Source organism: Lacerta agilis, chromosome 1 (assembly GCF_009819535.1).
Source record: "Lacerta agilis isolate rLacAgi1 chromosome 1, rLacAgi1.pri, whole genome shotgun sequence".
Lineage (NCBI taxonomy): Eukaryota > Metazoa > Chordata > Lepidosauria > Squamata > Lacertidae > Lacerta > Lacerta agilis.
The window spans coordinates 67,538,656-67,550,718 of NC_046312.1; the positions used below are offsets into that span (position 1 = coordinate 67,538,656).

At 42.0% G+C, this 12,063-nt stretch overlaps 1 protein-coding gene across 5 annotated transcripts in view; it reads left to right on the top strand.

Moving 5' to 3' along the window:
• DENND2B (DENN domain containing 2B) overlaps positions 1–12,063 on the top strand; it is a 157,849-nt gene that overhangs the window by 112,375 nt on the left and 33,411 nt on the right. For 4 of the 5 annotated variants that reach the window (XM_033153040.1, XM_033153021.1, XM_033153057.1 and 1 more), the window contains 4 exons: positions 3,812–3,960; positions 7,576–7,791; positions 9,314–9,410; positions 10,714–10,758. In XM_033153040.1, coding sequence (XP_033008931.1) covers positions 3,812–3,960; positions 7,576–7,791; positions 9,314–9,410; positions 10,714–10,758 — 507 coding nt within the window. The remainder of the gene's footprint in view (positions 1–3,811; positions 3,961–7,575; positions 7,792–9,313; positions 9,411–10,713; positions 10,759–12,063) is intronic. The other variant, XM_033153048.1, reaches the window with a different exon arrangement.

Consider the following 12,063-nt stretch of genomic DNA (forward strand, 5'->3'; position numbering starts at 1 on the left):
ACATTCTTTAGCCCTCTCTGTTAATTTATCAGTCTGGCTAGACTTGGACACAAAGGCACTGTACCTTCCTTTCTCTTGTATTAATTCACACCTGCACACAAGAGCCAGTATGTCCTCCAGATGTTATTGGACTGCACCTCCCATCATACCTGACCATTGGTCATGCCAGCTGTGGCTGATGGGAGCTGGAGTCCCTCAACATGTGGAGGGCACCAAATTGGCTACCTGTGTGTGTGTGAGTGGGGTGGGGGAATCATCCAGTTACACCAATAGACAGCCGATTTAGGACAGGCAAAAGGAAGAACTTCCCCACGCAACACTTACTTGGAATTTCCTGCCACAAAAGGTAGTTTTAGCCACTAACTTAGATGACTTTAGAAAATGATTAGCAGGGGCAGCCTGTCCTGTTTTGCTGGCGGAGGTGAAGCAGGAAGGTGCCTCCGCCCCTCCCCTGCACACACTTACCAAGGTCACATGGCTGCAATGGTTTCTTCCAAGATATTGCCAGAAGAAGCCACTGCAGCAGGACCCAGTTGGCTGCAGGGGTAGGCAGGGAGTTGGTTTAAAAAATTGCCATGATAGCTAAATGGAACATTTAGTTCCAGCAGTAACATGATGGAAACAACAGAGGCAGGTGGTTGCCATCAGGCCCTTATTTGTGAACTCCTGGAAACATTTGGCTGGCTGCTGTTGGGAACAGGATTGTGGACCCTTGATTTGGCCTAGAAGGACTTCTGTGTTCATATAGTTGCTGGTACCAACACATCTCCTGTATAGTTGAGCCTGGAGGAATTATTTAAACCAGGGCGGTCCAACACCTGGCCTGAGGGCCGCATGCAGCTCTCAATGCCTTTTTGGCAGCAGCATTTGACTTCCACCCCCACAGCCCTCCCACTGCCTTTCCAAAGCTGGGTAAGCAGGGCACAGGCAGGAGAAGTGAGAGCTCTGACAGGGACCTAGAGTCCTCCATTCTCCTTCCCAAAACCTAGTTAGTGCTTTCCCAGCTTTGGGAAGCATGTGTGAGGGCTTTAGGAGCCTTCCAGAGCCTCACAGCTCCTTTCCAAAGCCCAACACCTCACATATCCAACTTTGGGAAGGTAGCATGAGGGCTGAGGGGGCATCAAATCTTGGCCTTGCTCTCATCCACCCCTGTGCATCAAGGCAGTTTGCAGCCTGCATGTTCCGCGTCAAAGTTGGACCACCCTGATTTAAACATTGACTAACTTTCAAAATTACTGAATTCATTACAAAAAAATAAAAATAAAAATGGGCATGCTGCAACGAACCTCCCTGCCAACTACCCCTCTGTTACTAAGTGTATTACTTCTGAGGTGTTCAGGGTCACTTTTTTCCATACACCCCACCTCGATCCTTGAGGTCCGTCTGTGAGGATAATCCCCCTTTTATTATAACTAGGGATGACTTGGTAACGGGGTTCTCTTGTCCAGCTGTCGTGGCCTGTTTTATATGTATATATATTGCTCTGGGCTCCTGGGTTGAGAATACCTCTCAGCTCTATCAGTTCTGGGGCCCTCTCTCTCATTAGATTCCCCCACTGCGTCAGTTATCTAAACCCTTTTAGTAACTGTGTAGCCTTACCGAGGTTTCTGCCCTTTTGCCCCTCCTGAGGGAAACTCCAAGACACAAACTATCACCCTGCCGGTTAGTTTTGCCTTTTCCCTGAGTTCACCTCCTCATGAGCATCCATATATCGCTGGACCAAATAAATGCCTCTTTTCTCTTGGCTCAACAGAAAAAACAAGACTTTATTTATTTCAGAACATTGTGCTTCACGTATTTCGATATTTCATCTTAGTTACATCAAAAATATCGACTCTTTCAGTATAACTGACTAATCTTCATCCTATCCTATCCTAACCACCACTCTCCTGGCCCCACACCCCTCTTCTTCCAGTCACCACTCACACCCTCCCTCTTCTCCAACTGCTAAAACGGCCATTCCCTCCTTTTAAACCGGGGATTGCCCCGCCCCCAAAGGATGAACTGTCCGTCACCAACGAAGGTGGCTTAACTCTTTTGGCGCTGGGCTGTCATACCTCCTCCATCTTAGGGCCAATCCGTCACACATGCCTGCAATCAGGCCTAAGGTCAGCTTTTCTTTATGGTTTTGTTTTTATTGACCCATCAAGCTTTCTGATATTTCTTACCTGGTTGAGTGGCCTCCTTTGTGTTTTATATGGAGGTTACCCAATATTTATTTTTTATGTAGGAGTAGCATTTCCTTTAGATATTGTAAATGTTTGTAGAAATTGGAAGTGAGAAAGTTACATGAATGTTGGTGTAAGGTAACAATAGTAACTGAAATATACTTGGAGTCGAGTGTTAATTTCATGCTCTTTATTCAGCTCTTAGTAGCAATGAATGAAACTTTTCCCAAAACGTCTGCTATATATACATTATTTACACAATGGGCCCCGCATGATTGGCTAATTCCAGGCTGCTCCTGTAGGCCAATCAGGTTGCGGATTCACTTCCTCCAGAAGCCTGATTGGCTGCTCCTGCAGGCCAATCAGGTTGCTGATTCACTTCCACCTGGAGCTGGATTGGGTGGCTCCTGCGGACCAATCAGATTGCTGCATTCTGGATCCTATTGTTCTAGGATTCAGCTCAGTACATAACAGTAACCAAGATCTGTTCTTGGCTTACTGCTCATGGTCTGTTTGGGCAGGGGGAAAACAAATCAGAAGCCTTGGTTTAAATGTAACCCTAAGACTTATAATGGCTTAGCTCCTAGCAGCATGACAGCAGCAGGAGTGGGAAAATAACAAAGCACCTATAATTTCAGCAGTGCACACCAAAATGCTCCACATTCACCTTTAGAACTCTGACTGTATTCAGATTTCCAGCTTAAACTGCAGCTAGGCCATTCTTTTTATTAATTCAGATCGAAGCAGGTTTTGGGGGAAGCATCTCAAAATGTAGCATTTCCTAAGAAACAAGAGGATATAGATGGATTTGGATTGTGGCTGACATTGTGTGTACATTGCTTCCTAAACCAACAGTGGGAGCGCACTGGATTCAGAGTAAATGGGAGTGTGTTCATAGCCATTGTTTAGTGTAACAATAATTAAATTGACATGCAAACCAAGCCTGAGTGTGCTTAAGGCAGTTGCAAAACAAAACAAAAACCTCTTCCATTATTTTTATTATGAGAGCCAATTGTAACTGTCTGATTTGCAATTCTACAAACACATTTTACAAGGGACATTGTCTCATTGAACTCAGTAGGACTTCTGAGCAGTGGTGCAGTTAGGTAATTTTGGACTCTGGACTTAATTATCTTAACACACACACACACACACACACACACACACACACGGTAGATAGCAACATGTGTTCCTTCATTTCAAAATGTGGTGAGCCAGCCCTGCTTGTGTTTGGGGGCCATTTTGCTTATTCTGCTGAGTAGGGGCCCTGGACTCCTTGCCCAAAGCCCTGCCCTGATGGCATCCCTACTCCTGAGTAATCACACAGAGGATTGAACTGTTGTAATCTGCCTGATTCTCCTGAAAGTAGCTGTGTGTTTAACGCTTTCTTTTACATTCATGAATAAAGCTTGACAGAGCTGTAGGAACTCGGAAAGCAGTCTTGTGAAATCGCTACAGGGGGAAAAAAACACCACACAGTCTTTCATTGCCAAAATTTCCTCCAAGTACTTCCAGCTGCACTTGGAAGGATGAGTCACGCTGGAAGCTAAGGAGGTTTTCTACAAGCCTTTTGCTTAGTTCACATGATTTTTTTTATTTTACATTCCTATCTGTTTTTCTTTCCTTAAAAAAAAATTGTTAAGGAGATTCACCCAAGGAAAATCCGTACGAGGATGTGGAGCTGAAAGCCCGTAATGCAGGCCGAAAATCCCAGCAGTTCTCAGAAAGTTCCCTAGATACTTTGCACAGGATGTGGACTCCGCAGGACAGGAAGTACACAACACCTCCACAGGTAATACAGCATGTCCTAAAGAGGGCTGAGTTATGCTCAGACCTTGTGTTTAGATGTGAATGTGTTTTATTTGTTTGTTTGCAAAAGAACTAGCCACAGGAGAAGAGATAGGAAAAGGGATACTAACTGTAAATGAACTTGATGAAACCAAAAAAGGTTATTAGAAAAGAAATAGAATCCTTTTAGATGTTTGCTGTAAAGAAGGCAGCTTTACGTTTATATACATTTGCTGTAAACATGCACTTAAATTCTGTGATGCTATTTGATACTTTATACAGTTATAAAGTTTGTTACCCATTGCTAAAATTAGTAATCCCCAGAATGAGTCACTGAATGTTCTGTCAGTTTCAATAGAAGATAGGCAAAGCTCTGGGTGTTGTTGTTTTTTTAACCTAAATTATTATGCATTGTCAACCCAGGCTTTATATCTAATCTACTAAAAATAGTGTTAAAACAGTGAATGTGTCATTAGATGGGGAAATGGCAAGGCACTGCAAGATTTTCCTTAGACAGATAACTACTTTAGCTCCTCATCTCCCAAACCAATGTTGCCTCTAATATGACAGTCATGCTGGTCCTGTATGGATGTACTGTATGTGAAAATGCCCCATTGGATTTAGTGTAATTTACTTCTAAAAAAAATAGCTGAAATCAGAGGACATTATTTCCAAATGCCTTTGATAAAATTATGTAAGGGTTTGTAATGTTTATGACATAATAGTCTACAGTAAAAACCTTGACGTATGTGGAATGTCAAATTAATTTTGAATCAGTGGGCTTCAGTTCTAAATTCACTTATTGATTAGAAATGGGCTTATGTATTTGTTTTGTTCAAAATAAATTTTTAAATGTCTGGTTTTGTTTTATAAAAATGGACCCTATCTCTCATGCATTTGGATTACTGTTGTTAAAGATATTCTGTGTGTGAGTGTCTGAGTGCTGATTGGATTACATGATCAACTGAGTTCTTTCCAATATTAGGAATCTAGAACTTGTGTTTGTGCAGAAGTAAATGAATCAAGTGGGTTATTGTTAAACAACCATATAAACTTATTATTTGTATCTCACACAAAAGATCAGAAGACATAAGAGTTTTTTTACACAGATTTCCACTTACCTGCTAGCCCATAGTTCCTCCCTTGGCACTTACAGATTATTAGAATGCAATATATAATGTACAATACAATAAAAACAATCAGAGACAGAAACAAACTTCACCACTGGACAGAATAAAATCAGTAACTTTTAGCAAATTGCAAATGCTTTCCTAAAAGAAATTTGTTACCAACTTCCCCCAAAGTGATGGTGTTAAGCAAGTAGACTTACCACAGTAACTACCTTCCTAACCTAAGATGACAGGGACATGTGGAACGTATTTTTGCATCAGTCTGAGTGCAGTCCCCAGATCTTGCCTCAAGGAAACATTTTAATGGAATGATATTGCAGTTCCTAACCACTCAAAGCACAGTATCTCCCCTGATGATAATGCATTTATTACTATTACGGTTGTGTGGAATATCCCCTTGCATTCATGTGCCATTTCCTGATTTTGTGTTTTAAATTTGCTGTAAACATGGGGGGGGGGGTTTCCAATTTTTATTTCTTGATTAGGGGAGGCTTACTGGGACAAAGTCTGAGCCAGACAAGTAAAAAAGAGAAACACCTGTGTTGATGTATATATACATAGCTGAGGCACAGAATCAAAATGCTTTCCTAGCATCAAATTAGAATCCCATAGCACTGCCTGAGTTCCATAGTGTTGCATGGGGCATACTTAACTCCAGTTATTTGAGCAGATACCTGCCCCTGTGGTGTGTCTGCATCTTGGAGGTAGGTGAAAATGGTTAGGCTCATTTCAGTGGCAGACCTCAACTCTGAGGCCATAAAGCTCAGGGTTGTTTTTTTTTGTTTTTTTTTTTAAATCTTGGGTCTTAAACAGAGAAATGTGGGGAGAAAAGAACTTCCTTCAGAAGCTACCTGCCATGCATTCTGAGAACATGCAGAGGCCACACATGCTTGCTTTGCCCCAACATAATGATGCCATGCAAGAGTCTATGAATGTTTCACTGAATGCATGTAGCTTTCCCCTCAGATCTTCTGCCCAGCTGGTCAAGATTTGGGGTACAACTGGCAGGGATAGGGACATTTGGGGTGGGGCTGGAATGTCCTGCTCTCCCCTCTATATATTCTTGGAATGCATGAAGAGCAACTTCTGAGGGGACTAGAGTCTCTATCAAGCTGTGAAAAAGGTGAATTTCATCCTATTAGGAAAGGGATTGCAAATAAAACTGTCAATATTGTGACTTCTATATGTATGGCGCAGCCACACTGTATAGGATTTTAGACACTGGACCTAAAAATAATATGGCATAGAAAAGGGCAAATGATCAGGAGTGTAGGGTAGCTCCACTCTAAGGAAATATTTTGTTTACAGCCAGTTTAAGATAAAGATGAGTAAAGTGGGGGCATGATACAGCTTTATAAAATTATGCATGGTGTGACAAAAGTTGATAGAGAGAGGTTTTTCTTCCTCTTCCTCTTATAACACAACCTGGGGTCATGAATGGTGGGAGATTATGATATACAAAAGGGAGTACTCTTCACACAGAATTATTAATGTATGTTTAGTGGGAGGGAAGAAAGACTCTGTATTGTCATATGTAAAAAGGAAGGGATGAAATATTATTCTAGCTGTGCAATCTTGACCATATTTACCATATTTACTGTAAAGTAAGCCCCACTGTGTTCAGTGGGATTTGTTTCCATGCAGGTGTTCATAGAATTGCAGCCTAGAGCAGTCAATTGCCAAGGATTGAGAGTTCTGTGGAAGACACCCCCAGTTAAAGATTGCAAGCCAAGAGAGTGATGGGACTAGAAGGGCTAATGTTCTGAGCTGGTATAAGGCAGCTCATTATACTAATGGCAGAATGTAGTCTTTTTCAATGAAAAGGGCAATTTTGTCTCTTAACAATCTCTCCTTATTTAATGTTCACTGAAGCTCATTTGAGGTCTTTCTGCTAATTATATTAAAAATTCAGTCAAGACCCGGCATGTTTGGACTTTGCCGGAATAACGGTGTTTCTATGGGTGGAATTTATTTTTCCTCCAAAATCATACTGTACACAAAAAGGTGCACAAAAAAGCAACCAAAATGATCAGGGGATAGAGTAACTCACAACAAATGAAGTTTACAATATTTGGAGGCTACTGGACTTTTTGAAAAGGGGGGAGCGGTAAGGGGGAGCATGATAGAAGTGTATAAAATTATGCATGGAGTAGAGAAAATGGACAGACGGAAGTATTTCTCCATCAGTCAAAATACTGGAGCCCAGAGTCATCCAGTTAAGCGAAATGGTAGGCATTTCAAGACTGACAAAAGTAAGTACTTCTTCATAAAGCACATAGTTAAACTATGGAAATCACTTCAACGGGATGTGGTGATGTCCACCTATAGATGGCTTCAAAAAGGAACATAAGGCTGTCATTGGGTACTAGACAAAATGGCTACACACCATTTCCAAGATCAGAGGCAGGGTGCTCCTGAATACCTGTGCCTGGGGATTATGAGCAGGCGAGTACTACTGCTGTCATGTCCTGCTTATGTTTACTTCTTAGCTACCTTCAAAGCCCAGCAGCCAGTCACTAAGAATCGGGAACTGGTCAGAAAGGAGAAGCCATCGTGTACCACGGTTACCCAAGAGACACAGTCATGATGACATGCTGCTGCTGGCCCAGCTTGGCATTCCCTCCTCTCCATCCAGCCTGAATGAAGACAGTTTGAGTACTACCAGCGAACTTCTTTCCACACGCAGAGCCCGGAGGGTGCCAAAGGTAACTACTACGAATCAGTCCTGATATGTTGCTTTTTCTTACCCTTGGTGTAATACCCCACATTTAATACAAAATTAAGTACTGTTGCTGGAGGCAGCATGCCCTTGATATGCCAGTTGCTGGGATTCACAACTGGACAAAGTGCTATTGCTCTCAGGTCGTGTTTTTTATTTCCCCATATTCCTGATCTAGCAGGGTTCTTCTTTTGTTCTTACTGTGAGAGAGATTGGATTCTATCTATCTATCTATCTATCTATCTATCTATCTATCTATCATCTATTTATCTATCTTATCATCTTTCTTTCATCTATCATCTATCTTATCTTATCTATCTATCTATCTATCTATCTATCTATCTATCTATCTATCTATCTATCATCTATCTATCTATCTATCTATCATCTATCTATCATCTATCTATATCTCTATCACCTATCTATGGAATTCTTATGTGCAGGACCTTCAACCTGCTTTCCTCCTCCCTTTATCCACATGACCAGTAAGGACAACAATGCACAACAATGTGTGTGGGAATATCTGGGTTGTGGGGTGGGAAAGTCCCTGAGGTTTTTTTTTTGTGCTGCAGCAACCAACTTCAGACTGAAAGGTAAAAGCACTAAAACAGGCATTGCTTACACATGTGGTGTGAAGCACATGTATATAAAAGTAATACCTGCCATGGCCATGTGGCCTTTTAGCTCTCAATAAAGGGAAAACAACTGCATGAAATATCCACAAAGACATCTGAGCCGCAAGTTATGTTGTTGGCACAGTGGGTGTCTGCCTTTGCCACCCCATTTCTGGAAAAGACTTTTTAGGTGCATGTGTGAAAAGGGGCAATTACACGCTTTCCCTTAATCTCTACAAACTGGTGCATTGCTCTGTTGTGCTCAAATTATAATGTGAGTTTAAGTTGACCTGCTGCTATTTATAAACCATGGTTTGTGCCTAAAGTTTTTTGTTTTTGTTTGTCATGGTGGTTCCCAAGGAAATCGCAACTGATCTAACATGGGTCCTATTGTTTATATCTGTGCAATTCAGATAGCTGCGTCATGGCAGATTTGAAACAAGCATCAATTAAAGTTAAGCTCTTGCAACTTGGTAAAAAACTTACAAATCTAAGAAAGAGATGGAATAATTATCTGGTAGTATGAGCAGTTAGAATGAACAATAGCATATTTATTTATAATGGTAAATGTAGTATTTTCCTTATACGTTTAACTCTTTCCTGTGCAGTTGTGTTTAGTACATTCTTAACAGAACTTCCCCTGCCTCTCTTCTCCCTGTTCTGGGTTTCTCCCAAACCCTTTGGAGCAGATTAGGAGAGGGCAGAGGGTGTGCTGAGAGGAGAGGAGGTAGTTAATACTTCTCAAGTAGAAATTATTGTGCTAACACATCCTGTGCATTGCATGCTGCCCTCACCCACACACCTTTTTTATTCTCCATCCTAGCAAGCAAGAGTCATTATTAGAGTTAAAGTGCTGATTTGATGTAGGCTAATTGTTCTCCTCTTCTGTTACAGCTTGTACAAAGGATCAATTCTATCTATAGTGCAAAGAGAGGGAAAAAAAGATTGAAGAAGCTTTCGATGTCCAATATTGAAACAGCATCACTGAGAGGTATTTCATGAAATCCCTTTTAGCATCCATCTTTCATTACAGAAGTCACTTTTACACTGATATATTGTATAATAAATAAACAGATAAAGCTGCAAGGTCAGGTGCTTGTTCCTAAGCACAAAGAGTGTGCAAACCAGGGAACTGCAGCCAGTTAGGGGTCCCTGGTGTGCATCCTTCAGCATTTAGGAATGCCCATCTGCCTTTCACATTTTGCACATTTAGTGCAAGAGACACTAGGGAAATGTGGGCAGCAAACCTGATTGCTGTATAAAGTGTGAAGTGGCTCTCAATGTTTCCTGGAAGGTGCCAGCTAATTTCTGCAGAACTGAAGTGCACAAATGTGCCCATGGTGAAGCCACCCTTGGCCATTGATTTTTTTTCTATCAACTTGTTGCATATGCCAATTAATAAAACTGGATCCTGTGTAAAGCCAATTAATAAAACTGGATCCTGTGTGCATACTCTTTCCAAATGAATGTTTTTAACATTTGTTATGGTCTGTGCATCTCATGTGCACCTTTGCATGTGCATGCGATCATGTATGCCAGTGTGTGTGCCAGTGTAGCAGAAGTAACGAGAGTTCCTAATGGTCCTGTCCTATGAGATGTACCACTCCAACACCAAGACATGAAAACATAGAGGGCATAGGAAGCTGTCTTGTACTAAGTGAAGCCATTGGTCCACTCACATTGACTGGCAGCAGCAATCCAGGGTTTCAGACAGGGTGCAGCGTAGGGAGACTAAACCTGGGACCTTCTGCATTCATACTATATGCCTTTCTGCTGACCTACGGCCCTTCCCCTATATCTAGATCTGAACTTAGCCTTGCTGCTGCTTGCTGCTGGCTCAGTTGTAGCTGCTCCCTGCCCTTGACACATAGCTGTTTGCCTGCTTAAGAGCAGCCACATGCTGTGAATGCACCACCAGCCTAGCTACCAGTATGCCCAGTTACCCAGGATGGCATTCGTCACAGAATTAATTTATGTTATTTGTCTAGATTTCTGACTACTAAAACTTTTAAAGTGTCCCTCTTGACTTCTCTGAGGTGTTACAATCTCTTTTCAGTAAAAACAATTTCAATGGGAAAGTGTCAAAATAGTTTCAAAATGCTTCCTCAGCAACCTGGAAATTACTTTTTTCTTAAAAGACTTTCATAATCATGAAATATTTCTACACTGAGATCGCTTGACCGTATATTTTCATTGCAGGACATGAGGACAGGCATTATTTATTATTAATTTGCTAACTTTAAGAGCAAACCTGAAGTTTCCTTCTGATAACAGAATCCTTCTCTCTCTTTCAGATGAAAATAGTGAGAGTGAGAGTGATTCAGATGACAGGTTTAAAGGTGAGAGACTCAGCATTCCTTATCTTCTAGTTACTTTACAATCCAATGAAATTAAATGGGAGACAAGGTGATAGAACTACAACTCCCCCTTACCACATCCTATTCCATCTCTGGAAGCAGAGGCATGTGAGGGTGGCGATGGAGCAGCAGTGGCATGCGATCAGGGGTCAGCAAACTTTTTCAGCAGGGGGCCGCTGCACTGTCCCTCAGACCTTGTGGGGGGCCAGACTATATTTTTTGGGGGGGGGGAATGAACGAATTCCTATGCCCCACAAATAACCCAGAGATGCATTTTAAACAAAAGCACACATTCTACCGGTACTCATGTAAAAACACCACAAATAACCCAGAGATGCATTTTAAATAAAAGGACACATTCTACTTATGTAAAAACATGCTGATTCCTGGACCGTACGTGGCCCGGATTGAGAAGGCGATTGGGCTGCATCCGGCCCTCGGGCCTTAGGTTGCCTACCCATGCCGCTAGGTGCAGGCAGCACTGTGTTCACTTGGATGGGACAGGGTAGCAGCAAGGTTGGGGAAGTGCATCAGCATTCTATAGGTGCATCCTGGCTGCTCCTGCCAACTTGGAGCTCTCCAGACTTCGCTATTGCCCTGGTGCTCCTGTTGCTGCTGTCTGAGCACCATCACATACGATGCTGCTGATCTCTCAGGGTCCCCTGAGCCTAAGAATTGGCCTTTGGAGAGGTGCAGTGGGGGTGCAGTAAGGAAGAAGCAGGAAAGCCGTTCCATTGTTCTTAGGATGTTTGCATTTGACAAAAGTAATTATTCTCATGCAAGGCCTTACACCAAGGATTGGTAACCTCCAGCCTTCCGTGATAGTCTTGAACTCCAACTCCCGTCATTCCTGACCATTGGCCATGCTAGCTGAGAATGATGGGAGTTAGAGCCCAACGGCATCTGTAGGGCCATGGGTTTCCCAATCCCTGCATTTAGCCAATAAGAGTATAATAAGTGGTGGTCATTGTGATGGACAATTGTAACTACTTTCCCTAAACGCTTAAAGCATTTTGTAGATATGTTATATCAGTAATCATTATTTATAGCAAGCTTATATAATATGCCATTACTGTCATCACCCTAATATAGATTGGAGACAGTAGGCATTTAAGGTGAGAGCTACCTGATATGTTTGTGGCTGAGCTAAGATTCAAATCATAGACTTCCCAGCTTGGAGCACCTGCTCAGATCCAGCACTCTCTGCAGCTTATCTTCTTTTTACAGCTTTTTTGAGCATGGAGCAAATTAATTAAGATGCACTAAATGCAAAGCTTCATATAAAGG